The sequence below is a fragment of the Passer montanus genome, unplaced genomic scaffold (genome assembly GCF_014805655.1).
Source record: "Passer montanus isolate IOZ18808 unplaced genomic scaffold, ASM1480565v1 scaffold7, whole genome shotgun sequence".
Classification (NCBI taxonomy): domain Eukaryota; kingdom Metazoa; phylum Chordata; class Aves; order Passeriformes; family Passeridae; genus Passer; species Passer montanus.
The window spans coordinates 5,597,632-5,613,780 of record NW_024372147.1 but is presented as its reverse complement, the minus strand read 5'-3'; the positions used below and the strand labels follow the sequence as shown (position 1 = coordinate 5,613,780).

Sequence of the window (16,149 nt, the reverse complement as noted above, 5' to 3'; positions counted from 1 at the left end):
GCAAAAACAGTGAAGAATTATGTCCCTCACTTCCAAATCCCAGCATTTAATGTGGAAATTTCAGAAGCTTCCTGTTTGAAATATTATTGATTCTCTGTTTATTTTCTGGTGTTATAATGCGCTCAAATAAAATGAGAAATAGCTCTAGAAATAGAAATCACAAAACATTGTTTGTAAATCTTTACGATAATCCTTACTCACTTTGCAGTACTTTGTTTTGGAAGTATCCAGGCTGCCAAATTATTGTAGCTTGGCTTACTGTGCCTCTGTGGAACTGTGGCATGTGTCAGACTCTTGATAAATGAGAGGGAACGTTTACATAGCCATCAGTGAAAGTGAAGAAACTCAACCCAGTTAAACTGCTTCATGTGTCACGTAGTCTTACAGTTTCCTTATGAATGTTTTTAACATGACTCAACTGACCTGAAGAAGTTGCACCTCATGCCCGGTAACTTGGTTACAAACCTGAACCTTTGCTCTGGATACCATTAGAATTAATTGCTATTAATACAATTAAACCTAGTGATATCTTCTTGAAGAAGTGAGCTGGGTTTATTTAGTGTTAAAATGGTTTCTGCAAAGAAGGCTTTATCAGGGAGTGAGTTTAGAACGGATTTGAACCAGTGGTGTATAAAACTATCACCTTGTTATTGCCTACTAGACTAGAGTCCTAGTTACAGTCTGCTTTTGGAAAAGCTCTCTTTGCTTTTTTTGTTTTTCCCTTTTCTGTTGTTCCTGGCAATGTGTGTGTATTTTAAGGCTTAACAGCAGCAGCATCAGCTGTCAAAAAACATCCTTCTTCATGTAGTATTTCTCTAGAGAGACTGATGTTAGCATGTCAGATGTATATACTTTTACTGGAAAATGATTGTAATTTGCTGCAATGAATAAACTAAAACATTAAAAACTTCATAGTATTTTGTGAGATATGAGATATAATTGATTAGTTTACCTGATCAGCTCTTCCATATCAGTTCAACAACTTGAGCCACCTCTTCTAGTGTGTACACTTTTGAGATTTGGGTCCAATTTCCCAAGACTTGTGGTACATTGAACAGTTGTTGATTGCCATTAGCACTGTATAACTGCAAGAATATTCTTGCCATTGGACTCCCATTTCCCCATACCTTTTGTTATTTCTAACATGCATCCTGAAAGAAAAGCATTTTGTGTAAGTTCAATCTTCATTTGCAACCTTGAGTTGTATTGCTTTCCAGGCCTGTAATCTGCTTCTGGTTTCTGGAATCTCATTTATGTCCCTGCTCAGCTGTATCAGATGTCTATTCCATGTGCATGTGTTAATGCTATACAAGTAGTTTGAAAGTAACTGTCACAGAAGCTCCATTCTTCTTGTAGATTTTGCAGAAGGCATTGCATTGGACTGTGTGCATGTTTAAGTTACGAGTTTTCTGATCCCAGTATTCCTCTTGTTATGGCAAGTGTTTGATGTGAAGTATATTGTAAAACTGATCTTGCAATTTAGATTTTCTTTGTTCACATTATACTGAATTTCTGTCCTTAAAAATTAGATTACTGAAATACTTCCTGTGAATTTTTGTAGGCCTATAAATAAAACTGGCAAGAAAAAGATCTTTTGAGGGCTAAAATTCCACTCACATTTACTGTTGGTAGATTTCTACAAGGATAGGAAACAGATGGTTGAGAAAAAGAAGCTAACTTTTGATTTCAAAATGAGTTCTTACAAAATTGAGACAGGGTTTGCCAGCGTCTTCACTTTGAGTAATTTTAGGTTATTTCCATGAACATGCATGCTCCGTGAGACAATCTCAGATATTATTTTGTGGAATTGTTAGTCGTCTTTCATGGTCTTAATCTTCTTTCATGGATATTTGACATGTAGGCACCCATGGTCAAAAAGGAACAACAAAAGTCAGTGTGTCTGTAAAAACTTTAAAAGTTTTGTTAATAAATTATACACACAGTGTGGAAATTGGTATAAATTAGTCCCTTACAGTATAAATACATGATGCTAAGTCTTGGATAAGGAATGGGTGAAAGAGAGAAGAGAGAGACACATAGAGATTAAAGTGCAGTACAGAGAAAAAAAGGAAGGAACATTGGCAGTCCTGACTCCAGCGTCAGTGCAGCTGATGGAGTGTCTAGGGCCCTGGGGCACATGTGTGTGCAGGTTTGATTCTTGGTACCTTTATACAGTTAAGATTTCTGTGCCATGGAGATAATTTGCTTGTTTACTGTGCAAATGAGCTGTCTTCTGCAGTTTGTTCTTCTAGACCTTTCTGGGAGTGTGTCAGAGGTCTTTGTGGGTCTCTGGAGGTCTTGATCCCTTCATGGACCTTAGGTTGACAGTCTATGCCTACTTCTTGACTTCATTCCTTTGTTCTGGCTCCTGAAATAGAGCATAAGCATAGACCTTTGTCTAAGAAGAGTTCTGGCTTACGTCTGTATGGCCACCTTCTCCTGCCACATCCCATTCTTTCTCATGGCATGTTCTTACCAACTAATCTTGGTTGACTCCACTGCTGTCCTCCATTGGTGTTTAAAACATACATTAGGCCCCTTATCTTCTAGGCTTCTGTAACGCACTGATTCAGACTATGGAACTTGCAGTGTGTACCACTTTGCTTATTCCAGTTTTTCTTGTTGGCTTTTTTTTTTAGGAGCTGTAGCACTGAAAAATCTGGAAATAAAAGAAAATGCACTGGTAAGCTAGTGAAAATAACAATAATACTTGCAAAAATGATTCCTGAGCTATGTTTTATGTGTTTAATGTGCTTCATGAGTTTAACGTGCATTTTTTATTCTTATTTTAGGACACATTTTTTTTCAAGTGGAAGCTTACTGACTTGCTTTCTCTGCACCTATATAGATTATCTGATTAATTTGAGATTAAATTTAAAGGGCAAAGTGTATACATTTTTTTCCCCCTAAGAGAACACTCGGCAATTGCTAAAAGAATGTGCTTAGGTCAAGAGCAATACTGAAAGACCTTTTCTTTGCTATAGCCCATGAAGCTAGAACTTTGGTTTTGGGAATGTATTCAGCCTAACATAGCATAACAGTCTAAATTGGTAACCAAATGCTTGCTTGTCCATTATACTGATTTTTTTTTCCCTGTGGTTGACAGGTAAGTTTATTGAGGTTATCATGATACCTTTTCCTGCATTGGAGCATTTCACATGTTGCTGAATTGAGCTTAAATTTTCTAAACCTCTTTCTTTCAGAGTCAGTTGGATGTGCCATTTAAAGTTAAAGCAGGACATATTGGTAAGTTGCATTTTATCTTGTACACATGCAGGGGTTTCTAAAAGTACTGCCTTTCCTTGCAAGTGACTTTAGGCATGCTAAGTAAGTAATTTCATGTTCAGTGATTTGTATACTTTTTGCACTCTGAAGTTGTCTCATCTGAAAAGAAACTTTGAGGAAGCTCCTTTCAATAAAGTATACTGGGGAGTCTTGTTTAATCACCTCAATATTAGTGAGAAAATAGCCCATCACAGCAAAGATGAGCAATTGGGCAGGACTGGATCTTGTTCCTTGTCTTAACAAGACTCCATAACTGATTTTTACCTTTGACTTGCCTTTTCATCTCCTTCCTTGTTTTTGCTAAAACAAAAAGCTTTCTTGTTGTAAGTTGTTTTGCAAAAGTGGTTTAATAAAGTAAAGTAAGTCTAAAACCATTATGCTTCCTTTAAATCGACCCTGACATAATGTGTTTTCTGTGACTGATTTAGTATTTTATTAAAATTTACACTTGGGAGGCACTGTAACCTCATGATCCCTGCTCGCAAAACCTAGTATTTAGCTGAGTGATGATGTGTAAGCTGCTCATGTGCTTTTCTTGTTTCTGAGGGTGCTGTAGTGGATTTTCAACGAGGAAGACGTTGCTGTTAATAAGGAGGAATGTAATTTGAGGAAATAAGGAAAGACTGTAGACTTGATAGTTCTTGCGGAAAAACATCTCATGTTGTTTGTGTATTGTGTAAGAAAATACAACCCAAATGAGGCATCTTTTGCCTCAGGTGTACTGGGGTAATTTCTTTCCAGTATAATAATTGTTAAATTATTTTAGATTTTGTGTTTAATACAAATTATCTTTGCATTTCTTTTCCAGTCAACTATTTAATTGTATGCTTCAACCTTTTTCTTTTGTGTTTGTAGGTCAACTTAACCTACAGATTCCATGGCAAAACCTTTATACTCAACCTGTTGAGGCAGTCCTTGACGGAGTTTATTTGCTTATTGTGCCCACAGCCAGTAAGTTAATGTATAGGAAGAAGAGACTATATGGATTGGTGGGGTTTCAGAATTATCTGGAATGGGTTGATACTGTTTTTATGAGCTTTATTCTTAATAGAAACTTTTAGCAATTACAGTTAAATAATGGAGTGGAAGTCTTTCAGTAATTTACGTTTCATCACCTAATTTTTTTGCTATGTAACTGTTATGTTTAACTGTTACACAAATGTAAAAATTACAGCTTTTGAAACAGTATCTTTAAAAAAATATATACGACTTTTTGTTATTATACATTTTTACATTATGTGTTTAGGCATAAAATATGATGCTGAAAAAGAAGCCAGGCAGCTCTTGGAAGCAAGACAAAGGGAGTTGCAGAGAATAGAAGAAGCAAAGCAAAAGATAGCTGACCGAGGTAAGGGTGGGAAAAGCTAATGAAGGTGATGCTGCTTGTTTCTTTACTTTAATCCAGAAAGATGCAGACTTTGTCAATGTGTTTAGATTCTTGTTTTTTCCTTGTTACTTAAAAACCTATTAGTTATAGTTTTCTAGGTATAATTGCCATCAGTATTGCAGAACCAGCATTCTGAAAATAAAAAGGTTTGAGCATTGATGTGATCTGATATAAATTGGGCTTTTGAAATACTGCTTTTTGTATCATGTGTCATCTGGCATTTTCTTTCCTCTTTCATAAGAAACAGTTTGTTTCTAGTGTTAAAGCATTGTTACCAATACAGCTTTTTAAAGGTTTGTTTCAATCTGTTCTTCATTACATGCAAATTCTTATATTTAAATTCAATTTCTGGTACTTCCAAGAAGTATGATTTTTTCCCCTAGAGTATTGGTGGGTGCTGGTCATACTTTTGAACTGCCTGATTCTTCACTCTGCAGGTAGTAAAGCTAGGAAACCCTTTAATCTGAGAATGTAAATGTTGTAGATTATACAGAGCAAACATGTTTCTATGGAGTAAAATGTAATAGAAAATTCAAACACCATGCTAAATTTATTGTGTTATTGTTTTGTCTAATTTTAAAAAATATATTGGAATGTAAACAAAATATTAAATTGTTTTCCTTTAACATAGATAAAGTAAAAGAAGAGAAACAAGACACTTTTGTAGAAAAGCTAGTTACTCAGGTCATCAAAAATCTTCAGCTGAAAATTTCCAACATCCATATTCGCTATGAAGATGATGTAAGTATTTTTGTGTATCTTAGCATAAGGGGTTGTGCACTGTAACATGAAATTGGGAACCTGTCTGATTTCTTCTGGTTGCTTTTCATGTTGAGAGAATACTAGTAAGTTGTGGAATTTTATTAGTTTGATAAAAAAACCCAAACAAACTGAAGAAAAGCTTGGACCAAAATGTAAAGATACTTAAATTCTTAGCAAAGTGTATGCTTATAGAGTATGAAATAATTATTTTTTTGTCTTTTCCTGTGTTGTATTAGATCACAAATCGTGATAACCCCTTGTCATTTGGGATTTCACTTCAGAATCTAAGTTTGCAGGTAATTTTATTTCTCATCTTTTATCTGAAAAACATGTTAATATATACCAATAGGTGAAGTTGTGCTTTTGTATGTTGTGCTTTCTGGTAACATACTGTCTAATGGAAAATACACTTGTAATCATCAGCAATACACAATGGTGTGGTTTCCAATACACCAGATTTGCTAGATTTGGGCTGGTCATTCTGAATATTTTACTGAAACTGACTTGAGGTCCAAGAAAGAAAGTTACTGCCTGATAACAGGGAGTGGTGGGAAAGAAAGAAAGAAAAGAAAAAGAAAGAAAAAGAAATAAAGAAGAAGATGACAACTTATTTTTGACTAGAGCTAATTTTTTTTTTTTGATCTGTGAACTGCACTTTAAGATACTTAGAGTAGTAATCACAAGATGGTATGAAATTTTTTTTCTGTAAGACTGTGTAGTAGGATAGTATGTTGATTGTTCTGAGTTGCTCTGATTCAGTAGTTTTTGCTGTCTAACTGCTAGTTGTAAAGAAAATATGTCCTAAGTAAACGTTACTTTCTTGAATGAAATAGTGGTTTTGTGAATGCTTGTTCCTAGCACATTAAAGGGTCTTCTTTAGGCTCAAACTAAAATTGATTGATTTCAGAATTATAAATAATTCAGTCCCTTGTTTATCTCTGTCCAAGGAGCCTGCCCAAAAATATTATTGGTGAAAGCAAAACTGTTTACAATGCTGAAAGCAGAATCTTAGATTATCTTGTGTTCTTGTGTGCAGCCTATCAGTGTGTATACATGTACATATTTTTGGAGGAAGTAGACTTTTCAAGCTTTCACTTAAAGTAATGCATTAATCATGTTAAATCAGGACATTGTATTCCATTATTTTCCATGGCATTTAATTATGGTGATGTAAATGTTATTATGATGATTTTTTGTAGTTTGTTTCAGTTATAACCTGTTGGTGAATTATAGATACTGGAGTATTTTTGTTTAATTCTCATTTCAGACCTCAGATAAGAATTGGAATCCATGTTTACATGATGAAACTGCTAAGTTGTTCCACAAGGTACAGTATAGACTGCCTGCTAAAGAAAGAATTGCTAATAAAACAAGCTGCATTAGAGTTTCAGAAAGTAAGATTAAGAAAACATGTAACTATGTAGGCTCTATAGCAAATATAGCATTCTGAATATTTTTATTCATCCAGACTTTGTGAAATCCAAATTTATCTAAAATTTGTGGATACCAATGCGTATGTTCTGTTGTATTTTCAGCTTGTGCGATTGGATAACCTTTTTGCTTATTGGAATGTGAAATCAGAGATGTTCTACCATGGTGGTTGGGATGAATCATTGGTAAGATAGTGTATCTATCTAGTCTTTTAGTTGAAACTGGGAAGCAGAGAACATGCTTCACATTCAGACCTGCTTCTTTCTATATCAATGTCCTGCGGAATTGTTTGTAACTAAAAATGTTTTTAGGAAAAAAACAGTATATGTTGGAAAAAACAGTATAAGGGTTTTATGTGATGGAAGTATCAGATAAGCCTGAGAAAGTTAAAAAAACAGTCTTCGCCAGTAACAGAATTGAGACAACTGATGGTCATCTTACCACTATTCAGTGATTTTTATTGGTAAATATAGACATGTGATCCTATTAAAAACATAGATGAGTATTTTGAATTTTACTTGGGGTCAGAGGGATTATCTGAGAACTGTTTAAAAATGCTAACATTTTGTGCTTTAAAAACTTTATCTGGAAATAGAAACACAACTTACTGTTCACTCCATTGCGTGTGTAGGTTAACTTAAAACAGGGAGTTGCCAGCCACAACGTGATTCCAGACGGTTATGATTTTGGTAAGTGTTATTTAATTGTAATATTAATTTTTAATTATAATTTTTACTGCATCTCAGTGGTTGTCACTTTGGCTTTTACTCAAAAATCTTACTAAGGAGTGCAGTTTAAGCCTGGAAGAGTAACTTTCTTTCTGACAGTGAACGCTGTATTGTTTAGGTATATAAAAAAAGTATTGATAAAGGTGAGTCTTGAGTCATGTATCATTCTAATGGAATGTTGTACATAGATTCTCAGTGTTAACATCTATTGATTAATTCCTTTATTTAAGAAGTTTAGCAATAACATACGCACTGTGTAAGTTTGGTGAATTCAGATTAGTTTGAGTATGTTTTTGGGGTCACCTGCTTTATGCAAAGTATCCTTTTTTTTTCCATGAGAGGTGGAAGTAGTAATCACACAACTTTGAAACATTAATTTTTTTTAGTGGGAATATTGCAAGTTATATTGCTTTGAGTACTACTTACTTAATTTTGAAAATCACATTGGTGTCACTCAAAAATGGTGATAGTTTGCTTTCCGTTGTATGGAAAATACAAGGTTTGTGTTTATCATTATAAACTGTTCATAAACTGTTCACAAGTCTGAATGGCCTTGGAAGTGGCTTGTTCTCCAGCAGGAAAGTCCTCAGTTCACTATAGCCAGGGTTAAAAAATCACTATCAGTTTTATGCTGCTACCTTCCCCTAAAAAAGTCTCTCTGTTAACTGACAGAAAACTATTTCTTCTGATTCCTTACCCATCTTTTTTGGTTGCTGGATTTGATTCTTTTTGCAATAAAACAAGTATTAAACATTATAAGTTGTTCAAGTCTTTATGTAGTAAGTTCAAAATAGGTGTATGTAAAGCTTAGGATTCAAGATTTATACTCTTAAAATTCAACAGTGCCATCAGAGATGCTGACTTTGTTGGTGTACTGTGGTAATGAAAATTTGGTCCCATTTGGGGCATGACTTCAAAAGACTAAAACTTTGATAGGAAGGTAAGAAGCATGAAGTCTAATTTTATCACTTCATGTAAATATGAACATTATACTTATGTATAAGAACCATAAAAAATGAAATTTAGGAAGCTAAATGTAGGGAGAAAATGAATTGAAATACTTCCATGTAGAGGTATAACTAAAAGTTTCATGGTTTCTTCTTGCAAAAATGCATGTTTCCACTAGTATGAACCTTTCAGAGAATTTGGAATATCTGATATGTAGATAATATATCAGTATTTTTTCTGAGATGAAAGAAATAATATTTGAAATAAATATGATTTACATGAACTCAGATAATATAAAAATTCTTACTGTTGGATCAATGGCTGAAACAGATGAAAATATTGAACTAAAGATGACTTCAAAAGTCTGATATTTCCAAACTATGGAACAGATAAAATATTTCTATTTTGAACGTTTTTTCTTGTGATGTGCCTCACTTTTATGTAGAATGCATATTGATTTTTTTCCATGCTTTCTTGGGCTTGGAATTAGAAACATAGAATGTTGGGTTTTAACCATTGTTGTGAGTATAATTTATCAAAGAGGAAAGCATTCATAATAGCAACAACAAAAAAATCTCAAGAAATAAGAGTTCCTATAGTGAAATAAATGCTATATTTGAAACTGTCTTGTACTATAAATGTATCATAGCCAAAAAAGATTCCATTTGTTACAAATGTAAACTGTTTATTGAAACATCTGTATGTAATTCAGGGTTCAGGAAAGTCAGTGGTGGTGCTCTGCAGAAAATTGTTTGGTAAATGTTGCCACAGTGAAACTGAAAATTGAGTATAGATTGTATTCTGTTTTAAGTTGTGTTGGTGCAGTTCATGTTTTTCAAGTCTAGCATTCTAGAACTAATAGTCTGGCATAATTTTAGATAAGTATATGTATAATTTATTTCAGTCTTAAATAATTTAATTGCACTTTTTATATCAACTTGTGTTTTTTAGTATTCCGCCCAATTTCAGCTAAAGCCAAGCTCCTTATGAATCCTCGATCTGATGTTGACTTTTCATCACCGAAGATAGATCTAGATGTAAACTTACAAGATATAACTGTTGAATTCAATAAGCCACAGGTACCAGTTATTTTTCTGAAGTTATATGTAATGTAGTAAAAAAGTTAGTTTGCAAGAATAAGAAAGGTGATCTGAAATTTTATAATGTACATATTTATTAACTTAGTCTTGGTTTTTGTTTTTTTTTGTAACTGATTTTCTCTTCAAAGATAAGCTTGATACCTGTTGTTCTGTTGTTCTCAGAAAGATAATAATGCTCAGTTTGGATTTGTTTGCCTAGTACTTCAGTGTTATGGAGCTTCTTGAATCTATTGATATGATGACTCGAAATCTGCCATATAGGAAGTACAGACCTGATATTCCAGTGCACAACAACGCCAAGATATGGTAGGCAACCTTAGACTTTGAAAATAATTTGTTAGTTATTAACTTAAAATAATTACCAAAGAATTGCTTCTTTCTTAAGGAGGTTAGAACTAATTTCCTTCTGAAAGGAAGTCTTTTGTTTTTATTATTTTTTCTTAAGCTAGTATTTTAGGAAGTTGATGAGGACCTCAAACCAAAACTGTGGACACAATATTTAAAAATCTGTGATTGCACTCTTAACGACCATTATGAGGAACTTCAGTCTGATAGTGTTTTTGCGTCATAAATTTGTTTAAGTTAAAGCTCCCCTGTTATATGTTAGGTAGCTCTACAAGAACATAACTATTACCTAAAAACAGGCAAACCATTGCAACACAGATGGCAAGGATTTGATTTCTTTTCAGAAGATTCGTTAAAAATTTATTATTCTCACACATGCATGCATAGATTTAGCAGCAATCTGTTAACAGTGTATAGGGAAAAATAGTAAAATTCTGAGGTTTCTCAGCTCATCAGAAGTATGCTATTAGTCAGGAGATTTCACTCTTGGCAAATACACTTGAATTTGTATTAAGTGAGAGTCTGTAAAGCCTTAGTAATCTTTTCAATATACCAAAAGAAAGATAAGCTATACATTTGCTTTGCTTTCAGGTGGAAATATGTTATTGATGGTGTCCTTGGAGTAAATGTTCAACCTAAACTCCAAATGTGGTCATGGGAACATATTTCACATCATAGGAAGCAAGTGAAGAACTATAAAGAGTTGTATAAAACAAAGATAACATCAAAAAAACCTAGTGAAGAAATCTTAAAATTGTTGGAGGTTAGTAATTTTCTGTTGAAGGCTTAAATATTGTTCATCTTGATACTTGTTCAAACTTAAATGTTAAAATGTTCCTAAATCACTTCTAAGTTAAAATAAAATTTTCAGTGGCCATATTTGCAACTTTGTTACTACCTTTCTTTGTTATTAGTATAAACAAATACATGAGGTAAATCTTTAAATTAGTAACTGCAAGAAAAACAGCTTAAGCTGGTGTGCTGTTCTTTTCCAGGTTTGTTTAAAGTTTTCAGATTCAGCGAATTAACTTGGATTGCATGAATTGCAGTTATTTACTGTAAAACTGAGCTGTGGAATGTAACAGTTGTTAAATTGTCAAAAATAATGTCTCATCTCTCTTCTAGGAATTTGAAAAGGCCTTGGATATTTTTAACATCACTTTAGCAAGGCAACAAGCAGAAGTTGAGGTAAAATTGCAGCATTTAAATGAGTCTACAAATAACTGAAACATAAGGTTGTGGAGATTTTAGGCAGACGCCTTTTAGCTATGGTGATTGAGTGGTGTATCATACAGTCTTTCCATTTTCCTCGTTCATGATTTTTTATTATGAGGTGTAGTTAGTTTTTCAGCTCTGTAATTAAACAAAAATTAGATAACTCCATATACTCTTTCTTCAAAATGACTGGCATAAATCTGGGATAAATCCCTTTCTATTTCCGGTGGGAAGGATCTACTTTGGAAAATGTGGCCAAAGGATTAACAAAGTTAAATTGGAAACACACCCAAAGCTGTCCCTCCTCACAGCGGCCTAGACTCTTAGTGCACTCCATTTTTTCATGATACTGTGTTACATTGAGTGATCACCTGTAGTATGTTGAGTCTGAAAAGAGATGCAATGTTTCTCTTTGCAAAGGTTACTCAGAGTACAGCAATACATTTTAATGTACTCTTTGCAAATGTTACTCAGAGTACAGCAATACATTTAAGAAGATTAGTGCAATTAGATTAGTGCAATTGGCAAGATAATGTGACTTGAGTAGTTACACTTAATTTGTTAGCCTTGGTTTTCCTAGGTTAATGTACTGTTTAGTTTTACATACAGTGTTTGAGCATCTTTCTAGGACACTGAAGTGAAATATTAGTAGTTCTTCTGAAATCTGTCATCTTTCTAACCCAAAATTCTGAAGAGGAATCTGTAAATGTGATTGTTCCTTCTATTTGTCTGTATGTACACCCCCATTTTAATGCTTGTGTTACCATTACCCCAGCTCTAACAGAAGCAGAAGAAACATTCATGACTGTTCTTCTTCAGTTTATCCAAACTGGAGTGCTTTTCAAGCGGTGGCAGAAGGTTTGGTTTTGGTTTAGTTCTCATTTGATTTTGGAATAGTCTTATCTTGTAGTGTATCGTTTCCTTGGTTTTATCTTTTTCCTTCAACTTTTTGCAAGTTGATGGAAATTCTGAAATACTTTCTATCTAGTTTTGTTCTTCCTTCCCTCAGTGCGATTATGCTGCTTACAAAAGGTTATGTCATATATGCGTTTCTGACTACCTTCACATCCTGAGTTATAAGATAACATTTCTGTAACACTTAGAAGTAGGTTGCAAGGAAATGAATTTTCCGTTGTTTGGGCTTTAAGTCTTGCGTTTGAAAAATGTTAGAAGTACATCTTGAAAAATGTGCTGGCTGATTATCTGAATATATTTCATAGTATTGAAAATCAGATCACAGTGATTTGAAGTTGTGTTCTGTCTCCATCTATCTGTCAGGATGCATCTGTTTTGTTGTTATCAGGTCATACCTTTGAAAAAATATTCAAATGATTTAGAAGAGAAAAATATACTACTGTTTTGGTATCCTGACAGTTAGCCTTAGATCTGCCAGGTATTTAAAGGAGGACCCATTAGATGTAGGCTGAGTAAAGCCCGGCAAATGATCCTGCGGTTTGCAAAGCTTTTCTGTATCTTAAAAGCATACCTAAGAGTTGACTTTCAAGGGCTTACTTTTCAAGTAAGATTCCTAATCAAGCTCCTCAGAAATCACATTTGTGATCACAGTGCTCATTTTTGGGCAGCTTTGTAGCCAGAACTTTATATTCCAAACCTCAGACCACTTTTCCTTTTTTATCGTGAGTATTTGAAGTACCAAATAATAACTTCAGCTTCAGTAGCTAAGCTAATAATAGCTAAACTTTAGTAGCTAAGCTCTGTATCAGCTTGAGAAATGCTATCATTTCAGCCTAGGGCAGACTTCTAGGATTTACTTCAGTTAGGACACAGGATAGAGCTATGGAATCATTTAGGTTGGAAAAGACCTGGAAGAACACCAAGGTCAACTATTAACAGAAAATTGCTAGGTCTACCAGTAAACCATGTTCTAGAGCACCATATCTATGTGCCTTTTAAATACCTCCAGGGATAGTGACTCCACCACATCGCTGGGCAGCTTGTTGCTTTGCTTGTCAACCCTTTCAGTGAAGACCCCTTTCCTAACAGCCAATATAAACCTTCCCTGGCAGCACTTGAGGCAATTTCTGCATGTTCAGTTGCTTGTTACTTGAGAGAAGAGACTGACCTACCTGGCTACACCCACTTTTTGGGTAGTTCTCTCTTTTAGTCAAAATAGTTACCTTGCTGATTAAGCTTTAAGTCTATGACTGCATTGATTACTTAACCATTGTAAATGGAGGAGAGGGAAAGTTCAAGAAGATTCTTCAGCAAATTTTTGTAGTTCCTATACTGCACAGATGTTTTTTTCTTCATCTTTGCAGAAGTGATTTCTGCCTGCAGTCTTTCTTTCCCTGGGCTCTGCTGCCTGCTTCTGTCTCAGACATGTGAAAGAGTCATAGCTTTAAATATCACTTTTTTTCCATGGCAGTTGTCCTTCAGCCTCAGCATCCCAGAAATCTGTAATCTCACAGATTTAACCTCTTTATCTAAGGCCTGTTCATTTTTAATTTGGGTCATTCACTTTGTAACATCTGCTTGATGACATGGTAACATTTATGAAGAGGACTTCTGAGGACTTTGTTCAAACTTTTGGTAGCTTTTTGTTGTTAAGCAGACATTCTGCATCATCTTACCTTGCTGATTAAGCTTTAAGTCTATGACTGCATTGATTACTTAACCATTGTAAATGGAGGAGAGGGAAGGTTCAAGAAGATTCTTCAGCAAATTTTTGTAGTTCCTATACTGCACAGATGTTTTTTTCTTCATCTTTGCAGAAGTGATTTCTGCCTGCAGTCTTTCTTTCCCTGGGCTCTGCTGCCTGCTTCTGTCTCAGACATGTGAAAGAGTCATAGCTTTAAACATCACTTTTTCTCCATGGCAGTTGTCCTTCAGCCTCAGTATCCCAGAAATCTGTAATCTCACAGACTTAACCTCTTTATCTAAGGCCTGTCCATTTTTAATTTGGGTCATTCACTTTGTAACATCTGCTTGATGACATGGTAACCTTTATGAAGAGGACTTCTGAGGACTTTGTTCAAACTTTTGGTAGCTTTTTGTTGTTAAGCAGACATTCTGCATCATCTCTCTGAGGTGAATCAATAGTATAAACCCAGAAACCTTTACATTTTTGTGGTGAATCCTGCCTTCCTTTGTCCAGTAGGTATGTAGATGTGAAAAGTCCCTACAGAGTACCGATTTATGGTCAACTGGGTTTTTTCCTAGTTGTGTTACAGAGATATTTGTGTTTTGAATGCTGAGAAGGGATTCCTGTCTCACTTTCACCAGAGTATCTTTACATTTAGGGCTTGCAACTGATTGTATATTTTTGGATCGCATTAGTCACAAAGTTAGTTTGCGTGGATCACTATAGTTCTGAGAACAAATTTGTCTCTTGGATCACTCGATGTTTGCTTGCCATCCCCATGACAAACATTCAGTGGTCAGTTTTGGATGTAGTCTACACTTTCTGTGAGGACCCAGTATTGGAATCATGACCGGCATCAGATAGGGCATCAACTAGTTGTGGAAATAATGAGTGTGGGAGGAGGGAGGGCTTCCTTACAATTTTACCTATATTTATCACATGCAGGAATAGTTAGAGTAAATACTGTATTATGAGAGTAAATACTTTTTAAATTGCTTTGAGTATCCATCTTGAAACGAAAAATGTAGGGCTAATGTCAAATTTAGCCTGTGATGGCTGTTTAGTTGCTTACATATGTATTTTAAATTATTCTTTAGAAAACCACGGTGTATAATATTGCAGGTTTTTATGGTGAAAGCTGGAGAGAAAAGCTGCTCTGTAAGAAATGTTTATTGACCTTTTACATGTTCTGTTCTTTTGTAAAGGTGGTTGTTATTATGCAAAATAAATTGGTCCAATAATGCACTGTGTACTTGAAATAGTGACTAGAAGGGAAACTAAATAAAAACATTTTGCCTTTTTAATGCTTGCCTAATGATCTTCTAATATGTTAGAGCTACTCTGGGTCTATATTTTTCTTAGGAAAATTAATGAAAAAGCATGAAGAAAATTACTTACCTAAGTATTTTTTAAATTTAAGGCAACTAAGGCTGGATTGAAAATCTACAGGCCAGGAGTAAAACAAGATGATGAAAATTCTGGTGGCTGGTTTAGCTGGATATGGAGCTGGTCGGGTGGAAAAAAGGATGAACAAAACCAAGAAGTAAAGGGTTCAAGTATGATAATTTATTGGTATTCTCTTTGTTACTAGGAATCTATTAGAGTCCTAGGTACCTAGCAGTGGAACTTGTTATCAAATTGTTACTGTATACATTTTCTCTTATCCTTTGCTATTGCTGATATAATTGTTAGTTGCGTGTAACAGAGGTTATACAATTGTATAACTTCTCCATAGTTCCTTCTGAACTGTGTTCAGTACAGTAGAAGTTGTGGAATGTAAACAAGTCTACTTGCATTCATTTTAAAATTTGTGTATTTCGTGCTTCGTATGGTTGATACATAAGGCACTAGTAACGATTATGGAACATAGAAATTAAATCACAAAGGCTGTTTGTGTTGTTAGCAAGATAGGAAATAAAATAGGTAAGGAAAAAATTATAAGAGCATTTTAAAGCATGCTTTAGATTTGCAAGACTTGGCTTTAAACCCTGGGGTATTTTCTTTTACCAATTCGTGACAGTAATGGTGACAGTATCTACTGGATATTGTACAGCTACCAAGCACAGGAAAGTGTATAACAGTAATTGCATTTTTCAGGTATCTATACTCAGTTTAACTGACCTCTTGAAATGTGGCAGGTCTTGAACAGCTGATGACACAGGAAGAGAAGGCTAAACTTTATGCAGCAATCGGATATAGTGAAACAGCTGTGGATCCAACCCTTCCAAAATCAGTAAGTCATAGCTGACTATATGGTAACAAATAGTAGCTTTATCTGCTAACAAAGATCTATAAAGATGATAGCAAATCACTTCTAAATTACTTGAAGCTCTGTCTCTAGATCCA

General features: G+C 34.5%; 1 protein-coding gene across 5 annotated transcripts in view; it reads left to right on the top strand.

Moving 5' to 3' along the window:
- VPS13A (vacuolar protein sorting 13 homolog A) overlaps nt 1–16,149 on the top strand; it is a 103,636-nt gene that overhangs the window by 6,475 nt on the left and 81,012 nt on the right. For all 5 annotated transcript variants that reach the window (XM_039729562.1, XM_039729561.1, XM_039729563.1 and 2 more), the window contains exons 2-16: nt 2,640–2,683; nt 3,204–3,246; nt 4,141–4,236; nt 4,532–4,633; nt 5,304–5,413; nt 5,671–5,730; nt 6,702–6,761; nt 6,970–7,050; nt 7,497–7,554; nt 9,493–9,620; nt 9,841–9,947; nt 10,578–10,749; nt 11,112–11,174; nt 15,224–15,359; nt 15,942–16,036. In XM_039729562.1, the coding sequence (XP_039585496.1) occupies nt 2,640–2,683; nt 3,204–3,246; nt 4,141–4,236; nt 4,532–4,633; nt 5,304–5,413; nt 5,671–5,730; nt 6,702–6,761; nt 6,970–7,050; nt 7,497–7,554; nt 9,493–9,620; nt 9,841–9,947; nt 10,578–10,749; nt 11,112–11,174; nt 15,224–15,359; nt 15,942–16,036 (1,355 nt within the window). The remainder of the gene's footprint in view (nt 1–2,639; nt 2,684–3,203; nt 3,247–4,140; nt 4,237–4,531; nt 4,634–5,303; nt 5,414–5,670; nt 5,731–6,701; nt 6,762–6,969; nt 7,051–7,496; nt 7,555–9,492; nt 9,621–9,840; nt 9,948–10,577; nt 10,750–11,111; nt 11,175–15,223; nt 15,360–15,941; nt 16,037–16,149) is intronic.